This window comes from Petromyzon marinus, chromosome 73 (genome assembly GCF_048934315.1).
Source record: "Petromyzon marinus isolate PM22_M1 ecotype Great Lakes invasive population chromosome 73, UKy_Petmar_22M1.pri1.0, whole genome shotgun sequence".
Classification (NCBI taxonomy): domain Eukaryota; kingdom Metazoa; phylum Chordata; class Hyperoartia; order Petromyzontiformes; family Petromyzontidae; genus Petromyzon; species Petromyzon marinus.
This window is the reverse complement of record NC_133739.1, coordinates 8791985-8816806: the sequence shown is the minus strand read 5'-3', so window position 1 is coordinate 8816806 and position 24822 is coordinate 8791985. Positions and strand designations below refer to the sequence as shown.

General features: G+C 45.2%; 1 protein-coding gene and 1 pseudogene across 1 annotated transcript; both read left to right on the top strand.

The window, feature by feature from the left end:
• LOC142907024 (uncharacterized) overlaps positions 1 to 24822 on the top strand; it is a 183127-nt pseudogene that overhangs the window by 27612 nt on the left and 130693 nt on the right.
• On the top strand, positions 1310 to 21252 carry LOC142907021 (uncharacterized). Its single transcript, XM_076055952.1, has 3 exons — positions 1310 to 2020; positions 11459 to 12214; positions 19854 to 21252. Exons 1-3 carry the CDS (start codon positions 1359 to 1361, stop codon positions 20755 to 20757), a joined length of 2322 nt encoding a protein of 773 aa, XP_075912067.1. The 5' UTR covers positions 1310 to 1358; the 3' UTR covers positions 20758 to 21252.

Genomic DNA, 24822 nt, shown 5'->3' with positions numbered 1-24822 from the left:
GTTCGAAACGTCGTGATTTATTTTAATATAATTTTATTATATTTCTACATACGGGACTTTACCGAAAAAAACAATGAGTAATTTATGCATTCACGAAAGCTTCAATTCTATATTCATTGCAGAGCGCTTAACTCAGGTGTGTTGCGGGTTGACGCCACAAACTCATTATCATACAAAATACAAAAGTCTATTTTTATACTTTTTTCATTGTGCACAGTATGGAACCTACCCACATGACAAATTTCAAGTGTGTAGTATGTCGGGAAGTATGCTAAACATTTCGACCAGACACACATTCACAAATTTCCCTTTTATAATTATAGATGAATCAGCATTTTGCAACCCCCACTGCCACCGTGTGGCATATTATTACGTGCCAGGGACTCTATGAGAGGACAACAGTCCGTGTTCATAATTGGCAATAAGTAACGGCAAAGCAGTTACAAGCGACTCACAGAATTGTGCGCAGTTGCGTATGCAGTACACGACTTCCCTGAAGGCAAACACCTTCAGCGAGCACGATGCCTTTCACACGCGTCGAATTAAAAGCATAGGACAACTCCTTACTTAGTAAAAACTCGTGACTAACAACTCCTTATTTACTAAAAACTCCTGACTAACAACTCCTTACTTACTAACAACTCCTAACAACTCCTTACTTCCTAACAACTCCTTACTAATAACTTCTTACTTACTAACAACTATCATTTTTCATTGCTGAAAGGGGTTGCCCCCCCCCCTACCTGAAAATCCTGGCTCCACCTCTGAGTGTGTGACAGGGTCAAGTTTGTATTTGCAGTAAAGTCTATTAACTCTATTGAGCACGGAGGTTATATCAAAACAGTAGTTTATTTTTGTTTTCCTCTGCAACTCTTTGTAAGAAATTAGTGCAGCTGAAGTCGGAACTGTTCATCCCAGCATTCAAGGACATCTGTGCCTGGCTTTCACACCTCTACGTTGTGATTGAACATTAATTTATGCGTTTCTGCATAACACAAATAGTTTTATTTTCAACACCCTTTGCTACGTCAGCGGAATTTAGCTTTCATAAATATTCCTTTTGAAGCCAGACAGCCGAAATTATGTGCTCGGAGTTTTGGGTTAACATTCATTTTGAAGATACGAGGACTTCCAGGCACGTTTATGACCATTTACCCTCTCATTGTGTGCCATAACAGCCCGTGTGATGAATTTGGGATACATTTTCACTATAACATGAATATATGAATAAGTATAGACGTGTGAGTCACGTGTGACTGTATGTATGCATTCCTCTGTGCATAGATACTGACGTGTAGATGGTGTGGATATTCTTTTTTTCTGCCTGCAGCTGTCGCTTCCTCTGCAGAATTGGTCTGATGGAGCAAAGGCACTCGGCGCAGCTCGGTGCAAAAAGGCATCAATGCGACCGGTGTGCATACAGCACGGATAGTACTACACATTTCACGTGGCACCAGAGAACCCACACGGGAGAGAAACCCTTCAAGTGCAATGTGTGTGGGAAGGCGTTTGCACAGTCACCAAATCTTTATGTACACCAGAGAACACACACGGGAGAGAAACCCTTCAAGTGCAGTGTGTGTGGGAAGGCGTTTGCACTGTCACCACATCTTCATGTACACCAGAGAACACACACGGGAGAGAAACCCTTCAAGTGCAGTGTGTGTGGGAAGGCGTTTTCACAGTCACCAAGTCTTCATGTACACCAGAGAACACACACGGGAGAGAAACCCTTCAAGTGCAGTGTGTGTGGGAAGGCGTTTTCACGGTCACCAAGTCTTCATGTACACCAGAGAACACACACGGGAGAGAAACCCTTCAAGTGCAGTGTGTGTGGGAAGGCGTTTGCACGTTCACAAAATCTTCATGTACACCAGAGAACACACACGGGAGAGAAACCCTTCAAGTGCAGTGTGTGTGGGAAGGCGTTTTCACAGTCACCAAGTCTTCATGTACACCAGAGAACACACACGGGAGAGAAACCCTTCAAGTGCAGTGTGTGTGGGAAGGCGTTTGCACAGTCATCACATCTTAATGTACACAAGAGAACACACAAGCATCAGAAGATCCACAAGGAGTGGAGTCTGAAATCAGCTTGTGAAAGTCAAAGTGCCGCAATGAGCCCATCCCTCATGAAACAAGAACTGGAAGAAAATCCCAGCTTGGACACTTTTAAAGGTATCGAGGTGAAATTTGAAGAGGTGAAGGTGAAATGTGAAGAAGTGATGGTGAAGAGCGAAGAAGTGAGGGTAAAATGTGAAGATGAAGATTCAACTCCAAAATCGGACCTTCACATCGATGGAGGCAACGTGAAGCAGGAGGAGAATTCTGACTGCGAGGCAGAGCGAGGCAACTCCCATCAGTTTGTGGAAGTGGAGGTGTGGGTGGACTTCCTCCGAGACATTACAAAGTCAAATGGAGACCCGTTAGATGTGTAAGCTTGAGACGATGTCGCTCCAATAGATGCACCTTTGTCACAGCCTTTAATGACAAGAATGTGAAGTTGAACACTCAATTCCTAGGTTCAACCTGCAGGGTCAGAGCGGCCAGTCTTTGTGGACCTGTGGGTTGCGTAGATCTCTAACCATGAGCGAGAGCCAATAAGTTCCCAAGCATTCGCAAGGTTCTAATAATTCCATTTATATGGTGCTTGCTTAATCGCCTCTGGCAATTCGGAGCATTGTGTCGTATCTTGCCTCAAACACTCGAAGAGCACCCCCAAGTAGCAGCTTCCCCTGTGTGGTACAAGGTGGTGGCCCTGCACTGGCCTGCATGTGGACAAGAGCCTGTCAGTAGGGGGCAATGGTTGATGTGGCATCTCAGTTGTGGAGTTTGTAGGTAATTTTTCGATTTAAAGCTTTCGTGACTGCAATGATTCATCTTCTTTGGTTCTTTCAGTAAAGTCACGTAGAATGAGAATAAAATAATAAATTGATAAAATAAAATAACACAATAATATTCTCACGACGTTTCGGCCACAACACAAGCGGCCTTCATCAGGTGAAGGGACGAGACTGTCTGGTAGGACAGCGCTGGAGTGAAAGAGCCACGTTCAGATCACGGCCTTTAAGAACATGGATTCTGGCTTAGTAACCACTGGAAAGATGTTTTAAATCATTTCTGTTCTTAATTAATTGTAGTTTTACGATGACCTTCAGACCGCAGCTCTTTCGCCAGCATTGCCTCTTAATACCTCTCACACCACGGTTAATGGTATGGTTTTACAACATGGAGTATACTAGGGCCTCGCAGCTGTCTCTCTCCCCCTCCTCTGTTCCGACCATGGACGAACTCGTCCGTCTGAACGGGGCCCGTAGCTATCCGTGGTTCTAAAGTTGAGGCTTAAAGGCCGTGATCTGAACGTGGCTCTCACTCCAGCGCTGTCCTACCAGACAGTCTCGTCCCTTCACCTGATGAAGGCCGCTTGTGTTGTGGCCGAAACGTCGTGAGAATATTATTGTGTTATTTTATTTTATCAATTTATTATTTTATTCTCATTCTACGTGATTTGTAGGTAATGTTTAGAATTTGATCAATTTTGACCGAGACGCCAGCATGCAATGGCCTACTCGTTTTGAATGGCGCAATAGTATGTTGTACATACACTGTTAAGCGTATTTTTTTAAAAATAGCTTCTTGTTAGTACGATGTAACCTGATGCAGCATATTTCACTGCAGTAATTCAATTTTGGTAATATGCCTGTCAATAATTTAGAATGAATACTTGTCTGATTGTGTGCGTACATGTAACATTGTCTATAAGAGTCAAACATTGATTAAGTGATCTTAGGACAAATTGTGTTTTGGAAGTAACCTGTAAAGATAACTCAGGTGAGACTCATTGTTCTTGTGATACAGGTCAAAGGGTATTTTTGTGTTTTCAGGAAGCATCTCCATCTGGAGCAACTCATTGTCTTTGAAATAGGGAGCACACTCGGATCATTAATCAGTTAAAAGGCATACCACTCAAAAGTTACACATAGAGGAGATACATTCTCTACAACACGAATTGTAATTTTGTATTACCTGTTGATGTAGATTTTGTCGAATTAGGACGTGAAATGCTCCTTGCTGATTAACGTCTGGATGTTCACAACCAAGGGCTTGAAGCAAGCCTGACTGCCTGCGGTGCCCCTCACAACCATTTACGGCCTTGGGCCAGGAAAGTCACGAAAAAAATTGCACACGAACGACGTCTCCACGCAAGCTCCCGATGCTCCGTTTTGAAGTTTGAAAATGAAACAACTTTGAATTGTGTTATGTTTTTAATTAGATAATTGTATTTCTTCATTAAAAGCTTCTTAATTGAAACAGATATTTCGCGTGAATGTTCTCTCGTTAAGTAGATGGCCTTGCCGGGGGTTTGGTTCGATGCGGACTTTCACCTGGTTGGGATGGCAGGATCGAGACGAGGCTGAGCTTGTTCATATCCGTGTACATCGATGTCCCACATTGCTTACACGGACACACCACACACAATGAAATAAATAGAAACTAGAACGACTTAATTCCGGGGATGGCCAAAGATTGAGGAATCTCTTTCAATGGAGCGAGTCAATTTTGTGTTCGATTCAACATCTCTCTGACCGTCTGTGTCTCTGTTCCCCTCTGTGTCTCTCTCTTGCTGACTGTGTTTCTGTGGTCTCTGTATCTTACTTTCTGTCTTCCTTTTGTTTGTGTCTGTCCACCTCTCTCTCCTGTCAGTCTCTGTGTGTGTCTCTATCAGCGTCTTTCCAACTGTATTCAACTACCGACAGTAGCAACATGCGCCCGTTCAACTTTCACGGGCCCACGACTGCACGCGACTCAAACTTGCTCCGAGTCTCTGTGTGTACGTTTAACTTCTTTCGCACCGTACGTAGCCAACCATGCTAATCTGTGGGTCTCTGTGTGTGAGTCTGTGTGTGTATCTGGAACTTCTTTCGCACCGTACGTAGCCAACCATGCTAATCTGTGGGTCTCTCTGTGTGTGAGTCTCTGTGTGTATCTGGAACTTCTTTCGCACCGTACGTAGCCAACCATGCTAATCTGTGGGTCTCTCTGTGTGTGAGTTTCTGTGTGTATCTGGAACTTCTTTCGCACCGTACGTAGCCCACCATGCTAATCTGCGGGTCTCTCTGTGTGTGAGTCGCTGTGTGTATCTGGAACTTCTTTCGCACCGTACGTAGCCAACCATGCTAATCTGCGGGTCTCTCTGTGTGTGAGTCTCTGTGTGCATCTGGAACTTCTTTCGCACCGTATGTAGCCGAACCCGCACAGGAGGAGCGGCTGGTATCTGTGGAGCTTTGGGCTGGGTACCATCTGTCGGCGGGAGCGAGAGACGATGAAGCTCCCAAGCATTTCACTACGTTACCAACATCATATTTGCACTCATAAGTCGCTTGCCTAATTGTGTGTTTTGTATTGAATCTCATCTCAAACAATCGAAGGACGCCTCCCCCTAAGTGGCAGCTGCCCCTGTGTGGCACAAGGTGGCCTTGCACCGGCCTGCACGTGGACATGAGTCTGTCGGTAGGGGGCGATCATTGACGCGCCGTCTCCGTTGTATAGTTTCTGGATAATGTTTGGAATTGCCACAATTTTGACCGTGACACCGACATGCAATGACCTGTGCGTCGTGAATGACACAACGCTATGTTTTACATCTGCCGTGAAGCAGACTGCGCACATTGTGGTGAATGTTACTGGGGTAGCCAGGTGTGCCTGTCTGATTTGAACCTTGAACCTCTGCAATAAATAGAGAATGCGCTACCATATTCTTGGTTCTTTCGGTAAAGTCACGTAAATAGAAAACAAAAATGAAGATAGAAAAAGCGTTTATTTTTATTTAAATTGCCATTATTATTTTTTTCTTTAATATAACATTTTTTTTATTTACGTGCCTTTACCGAAAGAACCCAATAATATGAATTCCTGCCAGTCACGAAAGTTTTAAGTCAAAATAGAATGCACCACCAACTCGGCTCGCGTCAATCTGCGTGGAGGCGTGGGGGGGCCTGAGAGAGTTTCTCACCGGCGCAGAACTTCCATGCAGAGGGCTCCACGCAGCTTCGTGCGGAGCGACAGGCCAGGTAGCTCCCACACAGCGTGGCGCAGCTGATTAACATTTATATTGTTGGTTCTGTCGGTAAAGTCACGTAGATAGAAAACAAAAATTGGAAAATAATAAATTGATGTAAAGATGCCATTTGTCGACTGCTTGAGATAACTGTGCCCACCTATGTGCGCACGCACACACAGTGTACACACACACAGTGTACACACACACAGTGCACACACACACAGTTTACACACACACACTGTGTACACACACACACACTGTGTACACACACACACTGTGTACACACACACACAGTGTACAAACACACAGTGTGTACACACACACAGTGTACACAGACACACAGTGTGTACACACAAAGTGCACACACACAGTGTAAACACACACAGTGTGTACACACACACAGTGTACACACACACAGTGTACACACACACAGTGTACAAACACACAATGTACAAACACACACAGTGTACAGACACAGTGTATAAACACACACAAAGTGTACAAACACACACGCAGTATGCACACACATTGTACACACACAGTGTACACACACACAGTGCACACACAGTGTGTGTACACACACACACAGTGTACACACAGAGTGTACACACACACACACATAGTGTACAGAAACACACGCAGTGTACACACACAGTGTACACACACACACAGTGTACACAAACACAGACACAGTGTACACACACACAGTGTACACACACAGTGTACACACAGTGTACACAAACACACACACACAGCGTACACACACACACACAGTGTACACACACACACACACAGTGTGTACACATACACACAGTGTACACACACACAGTGTACAAACACAGTGTACACACACACAGTGCACACACAGTGTGTACACAAACACACAGTGTGTACACACACACACAGTGTACACACACACACAGTGTACACACACACAGTGTGTACACACACACAGTGTACACAAACACACACACAGTGTACACAAACACACACACACAGTGTACACACACACACAGTGTGTACACATACACACAGTGTACACACACACACAGTGTACACACACACAGTGTACAAACACAGTGTACAAACACAGTGTACACACACACACACAGTGTGTACACAAACACACAGTGTGTACACACACACACAGTGTACACACACACACAGTGTACACACACCCAAGGGGTCTCTGTTCAAGGGAGGGAGCAATGGAAAATGAATCTAAATCAACTTAAACTTCAAACCCTCTCTGTGACGTCACCACTCACCATAACCTCATCGGCGTGAAACGCCAGAGGGATGTGTACCTCGCTAGTGACGTCATGTCCCCAAGGTGTTCACCCCACCCCGTCCAAGGCGCCCTTGAACGTGACGTCACCTCTGGCTGGGTCGCTGCCGTTTTCTGTTCAAGTAGAATCATATTTGGGCAAGGTCACGCCCAGTGACTGGCGGCTCATTAACATAATCTATTCACGTACTGAGGCGCTCATTGTGGGAGGGGAGTGTTATCGTTCCCCACAACTGACGTCATGTCACCTCTTGCTGCCGCGTGACATCACGAGATGACAGGAAGCTGCTGCTCCGCCAGTGCACTAAATTCCGAGGTGAGAAATGCTCATCGCGGTTGTGGTGGTTTTTGTGGTTGTGGTGGTGGTGGTTGTGGTGGTGGTTGTTGTGGTTGTGGTGGTTGTTGTTGTTGTTTACCGAGGTAGAGCCTCGCTCTCTCTCTCGTAGGGATGTCAATTGAGTAGCAGCGAGCATGGAAGCGATGTCCAGGTTGCAACTTTGCAGCGCGGGGCCTAGCCACGCGGGGCCTTGCCTCCTGCCCTCGCCTGATCGCGTTTGCTTCAATTATCTCGCTTAAGTTTAATTTGTCTTCAGGCGGCTCGCCACTTTGTCACTTTGTTTTACTTTTAAATATTCACGCGGTTTGTATTTATTTCTTTTTTTTACACCAGGCCAAGCCCGCTTGAGCTGCTGTACCGCTTTTTGTTTTCAGAAGCGACCTGCCCACAACACAACACAAGGTGAGGCTCCTCAACAGCGTGGCGGTGTTCACTCTGGACGCGTGGCGGTGTTCACTCTGGACGCGTGGCGGTGTTCACTCTGGACGCGTGGCGGTGTTCACTCTGGACGCGTGGCGGTGTTCACTCTGGACGCGTGGCGGTGTTCACTCTGGACGCGTGGCGGTGTTCACTCTACTTGGTGGAGTGAGGAAGCATGAATTCTGAGCAGGTGAAGGTGGCCAGGCGTTGGTCTGGACACACCACCACCTTTTGAACCGTGCCAGTGTGTGACAGTGGTGGAGCCAGTGGGGGTGGGGTAGGCACGTGCCCCCCAAAGATCCGATCGAAATCCTTAATTTCGATAGGATCATTGGGGCTTATTAGTGACTAGCTTCACTACCCGGCTTTGCCCGGGACTTGGATTCTTGTCTTGGATAAATTTCATATCCCTTATATTTAACTGAAAAACCCTTAAAAATGTTGATGCTTGCGAGAAAGAAAAAAGGCGAAACAAATCAAGTTACCTAAATCGGATGTTTTCACTCAAGGAAATTTAACCTTAATCCACTTCTACGCAAGGTCGATTTTGGCCACTCGGGAAGGGAATAATGACGTGGCGAGCTGAAAATAGTCGCGTTCACTTAGAAATTCCAAACGGCATAAGCTGTGAAAATTTCACGACGCCAGAGCTCAGCGTTGGGAGAGGTTTTTTGCTGCTTCACACAAACAAACAGATGTAATGTTCCGCTTCATATTTAAGATAGCAGTTCTACCCGTTCTTCGCACGGAGGATATGTATTGAAACTCCGAGAAACCAATGGCTTCATCGGCCAGGAGCGAAGCGCCACCTAAAATCTCCCGGCACGCTGTTAACAGCCCTATCTGTGCTGCCAAATACATCTTTCCCTGGATGTTCTTCCCTGTGTATGTATCTCTGCTGCCTTGTACCTCGTATCTGTTCACTCTGTCTATGCTGGTTTGTTCAACCCGGAGGATGACCACGAAATTTAGCAGTCTTCTGAAATTCGTGGTTTACCATGGAAGTGTCTAACTGTGTTGTTGGCCTACTGGTTTTGCATCACGTAATTTTTCTTAGGTTTTGTTGAGTTCTCGTCTCTCATCTTCTTGTTGTATTTGCCTCCGTGCAGTTTAACGCTCTCTATGTGTTGCGTTGATGTCACCCTATGTGCTCCCTCGCTATTTGTTTTTTTACACCTGATGATGATCGCTTGTGTTGCGTTCGAAACGTCGTGATTTATTTTAATATAATTTTATTATATTTCTACATACGGGACTTTACCGAAAAAACCAATGAGTAATTTATGCATTCACGAAAGCTTCAATTCTATATTCATTGCAGAGCGCTTAACTCAGGTGTGTTGCGGGTTGACGCCACAAACTTCATGGTCATACAAAATCCAAAAGTCTATTTTTATACTTTTTTCATTGTGCACGGTATGGAACCTACCCACATGCCAAATTTCAAGTGTGTAGTATGTCGGGAAGTATGCTAAACATTTCGAACAGACACACACACACACGTATCCATACATTTCCCTTTTATATATAGACTAGCTTTACTACCCGGCTTTGCCCGGGACTTTGATTCTTGTCTTGGATTAAAACACGGCCTTCGCGGAGTGTTGGTGGGGGGGTATACGTGACGTCAGCAGGCACACTGCGTAACGATGCCGCATAGGGTGACATCTCAGATATGACGGCTATTTTAATACTTTGTGCATTGTGTCCAGTCTGGAAGCTACCCACATGCCAAATTTCAAGTTTGTGTTGCATGTCGGCAAGTATGCTGAACATTTCAAACAGACACACATTCACAAATTTCCCTTTTATGAATATAGATCAATCAGCATTGTGCGACTCCCCCCATTGCCACCGCGTGGCATATTATTACGTGCCAGGGACTCTGAGAGGACAACAGTCCGTGTTCATAATTGGCAATAAGTAACGGCAAAGCTGTTACAAGCGACTCTTAGAATTGTGCCCAGTTGCGTATACAGTACACGACTTCCCTGAAGGCAAACACCTTCAGCGAGCGCGATGCCTTTCACACGCGTCGAATTAAAAGCATAGGACAACTCCTTACTTAGTAACAACTCCTGACTAACAACTCCTTATTTACTAACAACTCCTGACTAACAACTCCTTACTAACAACTCCTGACTAACAACTCCTTACTTAGTAACAACTCCTTACTAACAACTCCTTACTTAGTAACAACTCCTTACTAACAACTCCTTGCTTGCTAATACTCCTTACTAACAACTCCTTACTTCCTAACAACTCCTTACTAATAACTCCTTACTAACAACTCCTTACTTAATAACAACTATCATTTTTCATTGCTGAAAGGGGTTGCCCCCCCTATCTGAAAATCCTGGCTCCACCTCTGAGTGTGTGACAGGGTCAAGTTTGTATTTGAATATACTTAGCTCTTTCGGTAAAGTCACGTTGAAGGGAAACTAAAATAATAAAATATATATAAAACACCTTCAGCGAGCACGATGCCTTTCACACGCGTTGAATAAAAACCATAGGACAAGTCCTTACTTAGTAACAACTCCTGACTAACAACTCCTTACTAATAACTCCTTACCAACAACTCCTTACTAACACCTATCATTTTATTGTTTCCCTTCAACGTGACTTTACCGAAAGAGCTAAGAATATGAATTACTGCAGTCACGAAAGCTTTAAATCAAAATTTGTATTTGCAGTCAAGTCTATTAACTCTATTGAGCACGGAGGTTATATCAAAACAGTAGTTTATTTTTGTTTTCCTCTGCAACTCTTTGTAAGAATGTAGTCAGGAAGTTATCACAGCACACGTGCAGCTGAAGTCGGAACTGTTCATCCCAGCATTCAAGGACATCTGTGCCTGGCTTTCACACCTCTACGTTGCGATTGAACATTAATTTATGCATTTCTGCATAACACAAATAGTATTATTTTCAACACCCTTTGCTACGTCAGCTGAATTTAGCTTTCATAAATATTCCTTTTGAATCCAGACAGCCGAAATTATGTGCTCGGAGTTTTGGGTTAACATTCATTTTGAAGATACAAGGGCTTCGAGGCACGTTTATGACCATTTGCCCTCTCATTGTGTGCCATAACAGCCCGTGTGATGAATTTGGGACACGTTTTCACTATATCATGAATATATGAATAAGTATAGACGTGTAAGTCACATGTGACTGTATGAATGCATTCCGCTGTGCATCGATACTGACGTGTAGATGGTGTGGATATTCTTTTTTTCTGCCTTCAGCTGTCGCTTCCTCTGCAGAATTGTTCTGATGGAGCAAAGGCACTCGGCACAGCTCGGTGCAAAAAGGCAACAATGCGACCGGTGTGCATACAGCACGGATAGTACTGCACATTTCACATGGCACCAGAGAACCCACACGGGGGAGAAACCCTTCAAGTGCAGTGTGTGTGGGAAGGCGTTTGCACAGTCACCAAATCTTCATGTACACCAGAGAACACACACGGGAGAGAAACCCTTCAAGTGCAGTGTGTGTGGGAAGGCGTTTGCATGTTCACAAAATCTTCATGTACACCAGAGAACACACACGGGAGAGAAACCCTTCAAGTGCAGTGTGTGTGGGAAGGCGTTTTCACATTCACCACATCTTCATGTACACCAGAGAACACACACGGGAGAGAAACCCTTCAAGTGCAGTGTGTGTGGGAAGGCGTTTTCACAGTCACCAAGTCTTCAAGTACACCTGAGAACACACACGGGAGAGAAACCCTTCAAGTGCAGTGTGTGTGGGAAGGCGTTTTCACAGTCACCACATCTTCATGTACACCAAATAACACACACGGGAGAGAAACCCTTCAAGTGCAGTATGTGTGGGAAGGCGTTTTCACAGTCACCAAGTCTTCAAGTACACCTGAGAACACACACGGGAGAGAAACCCTTCAAGTGCAGTGTGTGTGGGAAGGCGTTTTCAAAGTCACCACATCTTCATGTACACCAGAGAACACACACGGGAGAGAAACCCTTCAAGTGCAGCGTGTGTGGGAAGGCGTTTTCACAGTCACCACATCTTCATGTACACCAGAGAACACACACAGGAGATAAACCCTTCAAATGCGGTGTGTGTGGGAAGGCGTTTGCACAGTCACCACATCTTCATGTACACCAGAGAACACACAAGCATCAGAAGATCCACAAGGAGTGGAATCTGAAATCAGCTTGTGAAAGTCAAAGTGCCGCAATGAGCCCATCCCTCATGAAACAAGAACCGGAAGAAAATCCCAGCTTGGACACTTTTAAAGGTATCGAGGTGAAATATGAAGAGGTGAAGGTGAAATGTGAAGAAGTGATGGTGAAGAGCGAAGAAGTGAGGGTAAAATGTGAAGATGAAGATTCAACTCCAAAATCGGACCTTCACATCGATGGAGGCAACGTGAAGCAGGAGGAGAATTCTGACTGTGAGGCAGAGCGAGGCAACTCCCAGCAGTTTGTGGAGGTGTGGGTGGACTTCCTCCGAGACATTACAAAGTCAAATGGAGACCCGGTAGATATGTAAGCTTGAGACGATGTCGCTCCAATAGATGCACCTTTGTCACAGGCCTTTAATGACAAGAATGAGAAGTTGAACACTCAATTCCTAGGTTCAACCTGCAGGGTCAGAGCGGCCAGTCTTTGTGAACCTGTGGGTTGCGTAGATCTCTAACCATGAGCGAGAGCCAATAAGCTCCCAAGCAATCACAAGGTTCTAATAATTCCATTTATATGATGTTTGCTTAATCGCCTATGGCAATTCGGAGTTTTGAGTGGTATCTCGGCTCAAACACTCGAAGAGCACCCCCAAGTAGCAGCTTCCCCTGTGTGGTACAAGGTGGTGGCCCTGCACCGGCCTGCATGTGGACAAGAGCCTGTCAGTAGGGGGCGATGGTTGATATGGCATCTCAGTTGTGGAGTTTGTAGGTAATATTTAGAATTTGATAAATTTTGACCCAGACGCCAGCATGCAATGGCCTACTCGTTTTTGAATGGCGCAATAGTATGTTGTACATACACTGTTAAGCGTATTAAAAAAAAAATAGCTTGTTAGTACGATATAACCTGATGCAGTATATTTCACTGAAGTAATTCAATTTTGTTAATATGCCTGTCAATAATTTAGAATTAATACTTGTCTGATTGTGTGCGTACTTGAAACATTGTCTCTAAGGGTCAAACATTGAATAAGTGATGTTAGGACAAAGTGTGTTTTGGAAGTAACCTGTACAGATAACTCAGGTGAGACTCATTGTTCTTGTGATACAGGTCAAAGGGTATTTTTGTGTTTTCAGGAAGCATCTCCATCTGGAGCAACTCATTGTCTTTGAAATAGGGAGCACACTCGGATCATTAATCAGTTAAAAGGCATACCACTCAAAAGTTACACATAGAGGAGATACATTCTCTACAACACGAATTGTAATTTTGTATTACCTGTTGATGTAGATTTTGTCGAATTAGGACGTGAAATGCTCCTTGCTGATTAACGTCTGGATGTTCACAACCAAGGGCTTGAAGCAAGCCTGACTGCCTGCGGTGCCCCTCACAACCATTTACGGCCTTGGGCCAGGAAAGTCACGAAAAAAATTGCACACGAACGACGTCTCCACGCAAGCTCCCGATGCTCCGTTTTGAAGTTTGAAAATGAAACAACTTTGAATTGTGTTATGTTTTTAATTAGATAATTGTATTTCTTCATTAAAAGCTTCTTAATTGAAACAGATATTTCGCGTGAATGTTCTCTCGTTAAGTAGATGGCCTTGCCGGGGGTTTGGTTCGATGCGGACTTTCACCTGGTTGGGATGGCGGGATCGAGACGAGGCTGAGCTTGTTCATATCCGTGTACATCGATGTCCCACATTGCTTACACGGACACACCACACACAATGAAATAAATAGAAACTAGAACGACTTAATTCCGGGGATGGCCAAAGATTGAGGAATCTCTTTCAATGGAGCGAGTTAATTTTGTGTTCGATTCAACATCTCTCTGACCGTCTGTGTCTCTGTTCCCCTCTGTGTCTCTCTCTTGCTGACTGTGTTTCTGTGGTCTCTGTATCTTACTTTCTGTCTTCCTTTTGTTTGTGTCTGTCCACCTCTCTCTCTTGTCAGTCTCTGTGTGTGTCTCTATCAGCGTCTTTCCAACTGTATTCAACTACCGACAGTAGCAACATGCGCCCGTTCAACTTTCACGGGCCCACGACTGCACGCGACTCAAACTTGCTCCGAGTCTCTGTGTGTACGTTGAACTTCTTTCGCACCGTACGTAGCCCACCATGCTAATCTGTGGGTCTCTCTGTGTGTGAGTCTCTGTGTGTATCTGGAAATTCTTTCGCACCGTACGTAGCCAACCATGCTAATCTGTGGGTCTCTCTGTGTGTGAGTCTCTGTGTGTACGTTTAACTTCTTTCGCACCGTACGTAGCCAACCATGCTAATCTGTGGGTCTCTGTGTGTGAGTCTGTGTGTGTATCTGGAACTTCTTTCGCACCGTACGTAGCCAACCATGCTAATCTGTGGGTCTCTCTGTGTGCGAGTCTCTGTGTTTATCTGGAACTTCTTTCGCACCGTACCTAGCTGAACCTGCACAGGAGGAGCGGCTGGTATCTGTGGAGCTGTGTGCTGGGTACCATCTGTCGGCGGGAGCGAGAGACGATGAAGCTCCCAAGCATTTCACTACGTTACCAACATCATATTTGCACTCATAAGTCGCTTGCCTATTTGTGTGTTTCTTATCGAATCTCATCTCAAACAATCGAAGGACGCCTCCCCCTAAGTGGCAGCTGCCCCTGTGTGGCACAAGGTGGCCCTGCACCGGCCTGCACGTGGACATGAGTCTGTCGGTAGGGGGCGATCATTGACGCGCCGTCTCCGTTGTGTAGTTTCTGGATAATGTTTGGAATTGCCACAATTTTGACCGTGACACCGACATGCAATGACCTGTGCGTCGTGAATGACACAACGCTATGTTTTTACGTCTGCCGTGAAGCAGACTGCGCACATTGTGGTGCATGTTACTGGAGTAGCCAGGTGTGCCTGTCTGATTTGAACCTTGAACCTCTGCAATAAATAGAGAATGCGCGTCCATATTATTGGTTCTTTCAGTAAAGTCACGTAGATAGAAAACAAAAATAAAGAAAAAAACGCGTTTATTTTTATTATTTAAATTGTCATTTCATTTTTTTGTTTAATGTAACATGTTTTTTTAATTTACGCGACTTTACCGAAAGAACCCAAGAATATGAATTCCTGCCAGTCACGAAAGTTTTAAGTCAAAATAGAATGCACCACCAACTCGGCTCGCGTCAATCTGCGTGGGGGGGCCTGAGAGAGTTTCTCACCGACGCAGAACTTCCATGCAGAGGGCTCCACGCAGCTTCGTGCGGAGCGACAGGCCAGGTAGCTCCCACACAGCGTGGTGCAGCTGATTAACATTTATATTGTTGGTTCTTTCGGTAAAGTCACGTAGATAGAAAACAAAAATTGGAAAATAATAAATTGATGAAAAGATGCCATTTGTCGACTGACTGAGATGACTGTGCCCACCTATGTGCACACGCACACACAGTGTACACACACACAGTGTACACACACACAGTGTACACACACACAGTGTACACACACACACTGTGTACTAACAGTGTACACAAACACACACACAGTGTATACACACACACTGTGTACACACACACAGTGTACACACACTGTACACACACACTGTGTACACACACCCAAGTGGTCTCTGTTCAAGGGAGGGAGCAATGGAAAATGAATCTAAATCAACTTAAACGTCAACCCCTATCTGTGACGTCACCACTCACCATAACCTCATCGGCAGGGGGATGTGTACCTCGCTAGTGACGTCATGTCACCAAGGTGTTCACCCCCCCCCCCGTCCAAGGCGCCCTTGAACGTGACGTCACCTCTGCCTGTGTCGCTGCCGTTTTCTGTTCACGTTGAATCATATTTGGGCAAGGCCACGCCCAGTGACTGGCGGATCATTAACATAATCTATTCACGTACGGAGCCGCTCATTGTGGGAGCGGAGTGTTATCGTTCCCCACAAGTGACGTCATGTCACCTCTTGCTGCCGCGTGACGTCACGAGATAACAGGAAGCTGCTGCTCTGCCCGTGCACTGAAATCCGAGGTGAGAAATTCTCATCGCGGTTGTGGTGGTTGTTGTGGTGGTGGTTGTTGTGGTGGTGGTTGTGGTTGTTGTGGTGGTGGTGGTTGTTGTTTACCGAGGTAGAGCCTCGCTCTCTCTCGTAGGGATGTCAATTGAGTAGCAGCGAGCATGGAAGCGATGTCCAGGTTGGAACTTTACAGCACAGGGCCTAGCCACGCGGAGCCTTGCCTCCTGCCCTCGCCTGATCGCGTTTGCTTCAATTATCTCGCTTAAGTTTAATTTGTCTTCAGGCGGCTCGCCACTTTGTCACTTTGTTTTACTTTTAAATATTCACGCGGTTTTTATTTATTTTTATTTTTTACACCAGGCCAAGCCCGCTTGAGCTGCTGTACCGCTTTTTGTTTTCAGAAGCGACCTGCCCACAACACAACACAAGGTGAGGCTCCTCAACAGCGTGGCGGTGTTCACTCTGGACGCGTGGCGGTGTTCACTCTAGACGTGTGGCGGTGTTCACTCTGGACGCGTGGCGGTGTTCACTCTGGACGCGTGGCGATGTTCACTCTGGACACGTGGCGGTGTTCACTCTGGACGCGTGGCGGTGTTCACTCTGGACGCGTGGCGGTGTTCACTCTGGACACGTGGCGGTGTTCACTCTAAACGTGTGGCGGTGTTCACTCTACTTGGTGGAGTGAGGAAGCATGAATTCTGAGCAGGTGAAGGTGGCCAGGCGTGGGTCTGGACACACCACCACCTGTGAACCGTGCCAGTGTGTGACAGTGGTGGAGCCAGTGGGGGTGGGGTAGGCACGTGCCCCCCAACGATCCGATCGAAATCCCTAACTTCGATAGGATCATTGGGGCTTATTAGTAACTAGCTTCACTACCCGGCTTCGCCCGGGACTTGGATTCTTGTCTTGGATAAATTTCGTATTCCCTTTTATTTCACTGAAAAACCCTTAAAAATGTTGATGCTTGCAAGAAAGAAAAAAGCCAAAGCAAATCAAGTTACCTAAATCGGATGTTTTCACTCAAGGAAATTTAACCTTAATCCACTTCTACGCAAGGTCGATTTTGGCCACTCGGGAAGGGAATAATGACGTGGCGAGCTGAAAATAGTCGCGTTCACTTAGAAATTCCAAACGGCATAAGCTGTGAAAATATCACGACGCCAGAGCTCAGTGTAAGGGAGAGGTTTTTGCTGCTTCACACAAACAAACAGATGTAATGTTCTGCTTCATATTTAAGATAGCAGTTCTACCCGTTCTTCGCACGGAGGATATTTATTAAAACTCCGAGAAACCAATGGCTTCATCGGCCAGGAGCGAAGCGCCACCTAAAATCTCCCGGCACGCTGTTAACAGCCCTATCTGTGCTGCCAAATACATCTTTCCCTGGATGTTCTTCCCTGTGTATGTATCTCTGCTGCCTTGTACCTCGTATCTGTTCACTCTGTCTATGCTGGTTTGTTCAACCCGGAGGATGAACACGAAATTTAGCAGTCTTCTGAAATTCGTGGTCTACCAGGCAAGTGTCTAACTGTGTTGCTGTCCTACTGGTTTTGCATCACGTAATTTTTCTTAGGTTTTGTTGAGTTCTCGTCTCTCATCTTCTTGTTGTATTTGCCTCCGTGCAGTTTAACGCTCTCTATGTGTTGCGTTGATGTCACCCTATGTGCTCCCTCGCTATTTGTTTTTAACACCTGATGATGATCGCTTGTGTTGCGTTCGAAACGTCGTGATTTATTTTAATGTAATTTTATTATATTTCTACATATGGGACTTTACCGAAAAAAACCAATGAGTAATTTATGCATTCACGAAAGCTTCAATTCTATATTCATTGCAGAGCGCTTAACTCAGGTGTGTTGCGGGTTGACGCCACAAACTTCATGGTCATACAAAATACAAAAGTCTATTTTTATACTTGTTTCATTGTGCACGGTATGGAACCTACCCACATGCCAAATTTCAAGTGTGTAGTATGTCGGGAAGTATGCTAAACATTTCTAACAGACACACACACACGTATCCACACATTTCCCTTTTATATATAGGCTAGCTTTACTACCCGGCTTTGCCCGGGACTTTGATTCTTGGATTAAAACACGGTCTTCGCGGAGTGTTGGTGGGGGGGTGTGCGTGACGTCAGCAGGCACACTGCGTAACGATGCCGCATAGGGTGACATCTCAGATATGACGGCTATTTTAATACTTTGTGCATTGTGTCCAGTCTGGAAGCTACCCACGTGCCAAATTTCAAGTTTGTGTTGCATGTCGGCAAGTATGCTGAACATTTCAAACAGACACACATTCACAAATTTCCCTTTTATAAATATAGATCAATCAGCATTGTGCGACCCCCCCCACTGCCACCGCGTGGCATATTATTACGTGCCAGGGACTCTATGAGAGGACAACAGTCCGTGTTCATAATTGGCAATAAGTAACGGCAAAGCTGTTACAAGCGACTCTTAGAATTGTGCCCAGTTGCGTATACAGTACACGACTTCCCTGAAGGCAAACACCTTCAGCGAGCGCGATGCCTTTCACACGCGTCGAATTAAAAGCATAGGACAAGTCCTTACTTAGTAACAACTCCTGACTAACAACTCCTTACTTACTAACAACTCCTTACTAACAACTCCTGACTAACAACTCCTTACTTAGTAACAACTCCTTACTAACAACTCCTTACTTACTAACAACTCCTGACTAACAACTCCTTACTTCCTAACAACTCCTTACTAATAACTCCTTACTTACTAACAACTCCTGACTAACAACTCCTTACTTCCTAACAACTCCTTACTAATAACTCCTTACCAACAACTCCTTACTAACAACTCCTTACTAATATCTCCTTACTAACAACTTCTTACTTACTAACAACTCCTATCAATTTCATTGCTGAAAGGGGCTACCCCCCCCCCTACCTGAATATCCTGGCTCTACCTCTGAGTGTGTGAAAGGGTCAAGTTTGTATTTGCAGTCAAGTCTATTAACTCTATTGAGCACGGAGGTTATATCAAAACAGTAGTTTATTTTTGTTTTCATCTGCAACTCTTTGTAAGAATGTAGTCAGGAAGTTATCACAGCACACGTGCAGCTGAAGTCGGAACTGTTCATCCCAGCATTCAAGGACATCTGTGCCTGGCTTTCACACCTCTAAGTTGTGATTGAACATTAATTTATGCATTTCTGCATAACACAAATAGTATTATTTTCAACACCCTTTGCTACGTCAGCTGAATTTAGCTTTCATAAATAGTCCTTTTGAAGCCAGACAGCCGAAATTGTATGCTCGGAGTTTTGGGTTAACATTCATTTTGAAGATACGAGGGCTTCCAGGCACGTTTATGACCATTTGCCCTCTCATTGTGTGCGATAACAGCCCGTGTGATGAATTTGGGACACGTTTTCACTATATCATGAATATATGAATAAGTATAGACGTGTAAGTCACGTGTGACTGCATAAATGCATTCCTCTGTGGGTGTGGATATTCTCTTTTTTCTGTCTGCAGCTGTCGCTTCCTCTGCAGAATTGTTCTGATGGAGCAAAGGCACTCGGGGCAGCTCGGTGCAAAAAGGCAACAATGCGACCGGTGTGCATACAGCACGGATAGTACTGCACATTTGACACGGCACCAGAGAACCCACACGGGAGAGAAACCCTTCAAGTGCAGTGTGTGTGGGAAGGCGTTTGCACAGTCACCAAATCTTCATGTACACCAGAGAACACACACGGGAGAGAAACCCTTCAAGTGCAATGTGTGTGGGAAGGCGTTTGCACAGTCACCAAATCTTCATGTACACCAGAGAACACACACGGGAGAGAAACCCTTCAAGTGCAGTGTGTGTGGGAAGGCGTTTTCACATTCACCACATCTTCATGTACACCAGAGAACACACACGGGAGAGAAACCCTTCAAGTGCAATGTGTGTGGGAAGGCGTTTGCACAGTCACCAAATCTTCATGTACACCAGAGAACACACACGGGAGAGAAACCCTTCAAGTGCAGTGTGTGTGGGAAGGCGTTTTCACATTCACCACATCTTCATGTACACCAGAGAACACACACGGGAGAGAAACCCTTCAAGTGCAGTGTGTGTGGGAAGGCGTTTGCACAGTCACCAAGTCTTAATGTACACCAGAGAACACACACAGGAGAGAAACCCTTCAAGTGCAGTGTATGTGGGAAGGCGTTTGCACATTCATCAAGTCTTCATGTACACCAGAGAACACACAAGCATCAGAAGGTCCACAAGGAGTGGAATCTGAAATCAGCTTGTGAAAGTCATAGTGCCGCAATGAGCCCATCCCTCATGAAACAAGAACCGGAAGAAAATCCCAGCTTGGACACTTTTAAAGGTATCGAGGTGAAATATGAAGAGGTGAAGGTGAAATGTGAAGAAGTGATGGTGAAGAGCGAAGAAGTGAGGGTAAAATGTGAAGATGAAGATTCAACTCCAAAATCAGACCTTCACATCGATGGAGGCAACGTGAAGCAGGAGGAGAATTCTGACTGAGGCAGAGCGAGGCAACTCCCAGCAGTTTGTGGAAGTGGAGGTGTGGGTGGACTTCCTCCGAGACATTACAAAGTCAAATGGGGACCCGGTAGATATGTAAGCTTGAGACGATGTCGCTCCAATAGATGCACCTTTGTCACAGGCCTTTAATGACAAGAATCAGAAGTTGAACACTCAATTCCTAGGTTCAACCTGCAGGGTCAGAGCGGCCAGTCTTTGTGAACCTGTGGGTTGCGTAGATCTCTAACCATGAGCGAGAGCCAATAAGCTCCCAAGCAATCACAAGGTTCTAATAATTCAATTTATATGGTGCTTGCTTAATCGCCTCTGGCAATTCGGAGTGTTGTGTTATATCTAGTCTCAAACACTCGAAGAGCATCCCCAAGTAGCAGCTGCCCCTGTGTGGTACAAAGTGGTGGCCCTGCACCGGCCTGCATGTGGACAAGAACCTGTCAGTAGGGGGCGATGGTTGATGTGGCATCTCAGTTGTGGAGTTGGTAGGTAACGTTTAGAATTTGATAAATTTTGACCCAGACGCCAGCATGCAATGGCCTACTCGTTTTTGAATGGCGCAATAGTATGTTGTACATACACTGTTAAGCGTATTTGTAAAAAAATAGCTTGTTAGTACGATATAACCTGATGCAGTATATTTCACTGCAGTAATTCAATTTTGTTAATATGCCTGTCAATAATTGAGAATTGTTGTATATGAGCCTTTTCCAAAATTGATATTAACAATAATATTTGCCGTTATATATCATAGTTTTTTAAACAAACGAAAAAAATGAATCAATAAAACCCGTAAGCCAGGCACACGAAAAACCAGATGTCAATCATAAACGGGCCATTAATAAATAAAGAAATAATAAAACTCTCGAGGCGAGGGTCTCCAGATGAACAAGAGTTTGATGTGCCCTAAGGGAGGTCTCGCAGAGGGAGCCCTCCGCAAGCCAGAAACGAGGACGCCCACGGGTTAAACCATATATTTTTTTTCCTTTGTCATTAAAACAACGGTTAAAATTTAAAATGCAATAACAAGAATAAGCTAAAGTTAGCGGTCCTCGCGTTCACTCCAATTAAGACCAATGATTAATTCGCTATCAAATGATTTTCACCTTTAATACTTTTACTGTTAAAACAAAGCTTGGAGACAAAATACAGAGTCACATCAAAGGTTTTCGAGAAGGAATGAGACAACGGGCAAACTTGCGAAAGAGTTTAAACAATATCCCAAGCAACCCCGACCACCTTTGTCTCTCGCAGCGCGGAGAAGCAGGAACCACACCTTATCACAAGGGGCCATCTGGAGCTAGCCAGACGGATTAATGAGAAAACACAACAGCCAGCGAACACGTTTTTAAGTTAAAGAAGTGGCTACACATCAGTCACACGTAAAATTAAGAACAACGTGTTCACCTTACACGACATTCCATTATAGAACCTTACAGAACCAAGGGATATGGATTCCAACAATCAAGAAACGGACCTCTTAAACTCAAGATGAAAATTATTTTTCTTTTTAATAATTCCATCGTAACAATGCGAACCTCGGTAAACCGATAGGGGTGTCGGGAGGACGTAGTTACAAGCACGAGTCTTGGCGAACATGGGACCAAATGGTATTTGAGAAATATAAAGTCGAAAGTATAAAGAGATAGGTACTCCCGACCACCTTTGTCTCTCCCGCAGAGCGCGAGAGAGGAATTTCACGCCAGGGCAAACAGATCGTTATCGCAGGAGCCATCTGTACACACACACGAACTCACACACACACACAGACCACGCCCCCTCCCCCCCTTCACTGCACAGAGAGAAGAATGTCTTTGAATATAACGGTCAGCGCATTTTCAAAAAGTTAAGTTAAGTCAGTCAAGACAGATCAGCGATTCAAGACGTCCACAAGACGAGCAGTCGCATGGAGCGGCTGGCTCCGAGCCTCGCTGAGTAGCGAGGATCGCTGAGTCGCGATGTATCAACGAGATTGAGTCATACAGCAGTGGAGAGAAACTGCTGTCAGCGAACCAGCGCGGGCGCGTTCGCGCACTTCAACAGAGAGAGCACGTGCGACTCAACTCACTCAACAGAAGAAAACGCTTGGCCAGCCGCCAACAAAGTATCAGCGAATCAGCGCTGAGAGCGCTCGAGCATCTCCACAGAGGAAGCACGTGCAACGTGGCTCAACCAGCAGCGGAAAAGCACGAGCAGCCTCCAACAACTTCAGCAAACCAGTGACCAAGCGCGTGCGACTTGAGTCATACAGCAGTGGAGGAAACCTGCTGTCAGAGAGCCGCCATCAACCTCAACAAAGGGAGCGCGTGCGACTCGGCTCACTCAGCAGAAGAAAAACTTGACCTGTCGCCCGTGAGCGCAGCGTCAGATACTACAGCAGCGGGAAGAGCGCGGCCAGCAACGCCAAGCAAGAGCGTGCAGCAGCTCAGCCAGCAGTGGAGAGAAACTGCTGTCAGCGAACCAGCACGGGCGCGTTCGCGCATCTTCAAGGAGAGGGAGCGCGTGCCACCAGCGTGCCATCAGCACCAGCGTGCCACCAGCACCAGCGCGTGCCAACAGCGTGCCTCCAGAGTGCTACAGCGCACAACTTCACGTCACCAGCGCTGAGAGGGCAGCGGCCCCGCACTCAACACCCATCGGCGCGACGACGGCGAGCGTCGTGCTGACTCATCCAGCCAGCGGTGGACAGAAACTGTGACGAGCCGTTCGTATTCAACCCCTCCCCCACACTCTCCCCCTCACTCCCCCACCGCGCCGCAACACGCAGGAAACACATTTTGGACACCAGAGATGCTAACCTCGGCGTCTGCTTTACGCAAAGAATTGAACCGGTGATAAAGAAGACACACGATACGCATATCGGGATAATCAAGAAGGGTTGCCACTCCAAGGTGGTGCATTAAAAATCAATTCATAGCGAAAAATACAGCTGTCATTGAGTTGCATAATAACCAATCGTCCTACTGTTAACAGCGTGATAAGAATTGACTTGAAGGTCTATGAATGGATGTGGTACTGTGTGGGCGATGTTCAAATACGAATTTACATTATAAGGTTTTGATAGACTAGTTTGCATGTATTAATCTCTCCCTCAACAACCGATCGATTGCGTTACGCGTCGGGAATTAACCACAGGTGCCGTTATCAAAGTGAAACGACGCAATCGTGATGGTATCATGTTAACGCTGTGTTGAAATTCCAAGATCGAGAGTTTTCATATTATTCAAAAATTAAAGTTAGCTAGAAAATAAAATTTATTAAAGCATAAAGGTTGCGTGTGATTCTTCCTGAAATTCTGCGTAATATTGTTCTGTGTATGAGATCTGAATCCTGGGGACCTATCATAAGCACACTATCACCACACATAATCCATAACACACATAATTCATAATGTTCAATCGAGAGTAATCGTATCCTTATCGATAATACGGAATTAAATAGCAGAGTCGAATCGACTCTCTCATTCATGCTCACAAGACCTACAGAACTGCATACGATCAATTGCGTTATTCCAATTCGTAACACAATCCTAGTCACCAAGGCTCGACCTGCATTATCATAACCACGCCCACTCGCATAAATTAATACAATTATCTCTCGAATCAGCATAATTTATGCACATAATTACACCAATTAACATAATTTAGGATAAATTATGCAAATTGCAAATTTCATTTAATTTTTATTATTTTGATCAATTTTCATAAAACCTATATATACAACAGAATGAATACTTGTCTGTGTGTGTACATGTAACATTTTGTCTATAAGGGTCAAACATTGAATAAGTGATGTTAGGACAAAGTGTGTGTTTTGGAAGTAACCTGTACAGATAACTCAGGTGAGACTCATTGCTCTTGTGATACAGGTCAAAGGGTATTTTTGTGTTTTCAGGAAGCATCTCCATCTGGAGCAACTCATTGTCTTTGAAATACGGAGCACACTCGGTTCATTAATCAGTTACAAGGCATACCACTCAAAGGTTACACGTAGAGGAGATCCATTCTCTACAACACGAATTATAATTTTGTATTACGTGTTGATGTAGATTTT

Excerpts from the sequence above, each read along its gene's own strand:
- LOC142907021 (XM_076055952.1), top strand. The coding sequence starts at position 1,359 with ATGGAGCAAAGGCACTCGGCGCAGCTCGGTGCAAAAAGGCATCAATGC. Across the intron at positions 2,021-11,458 it reads TGTGGGAAGGCGTTTGCACA|TACTGCACATTTCACATGGC; the intron begins GTCATCACATCT and ends CAGCACGGATAG. Across the intron at positions 12,215-19,853 it reads TGTGGGAAGGCGTTTGCACA|TACTGCACATTTGACACGGC; the intron begins GTCACCACATCT and ends CAGCACGGATAG.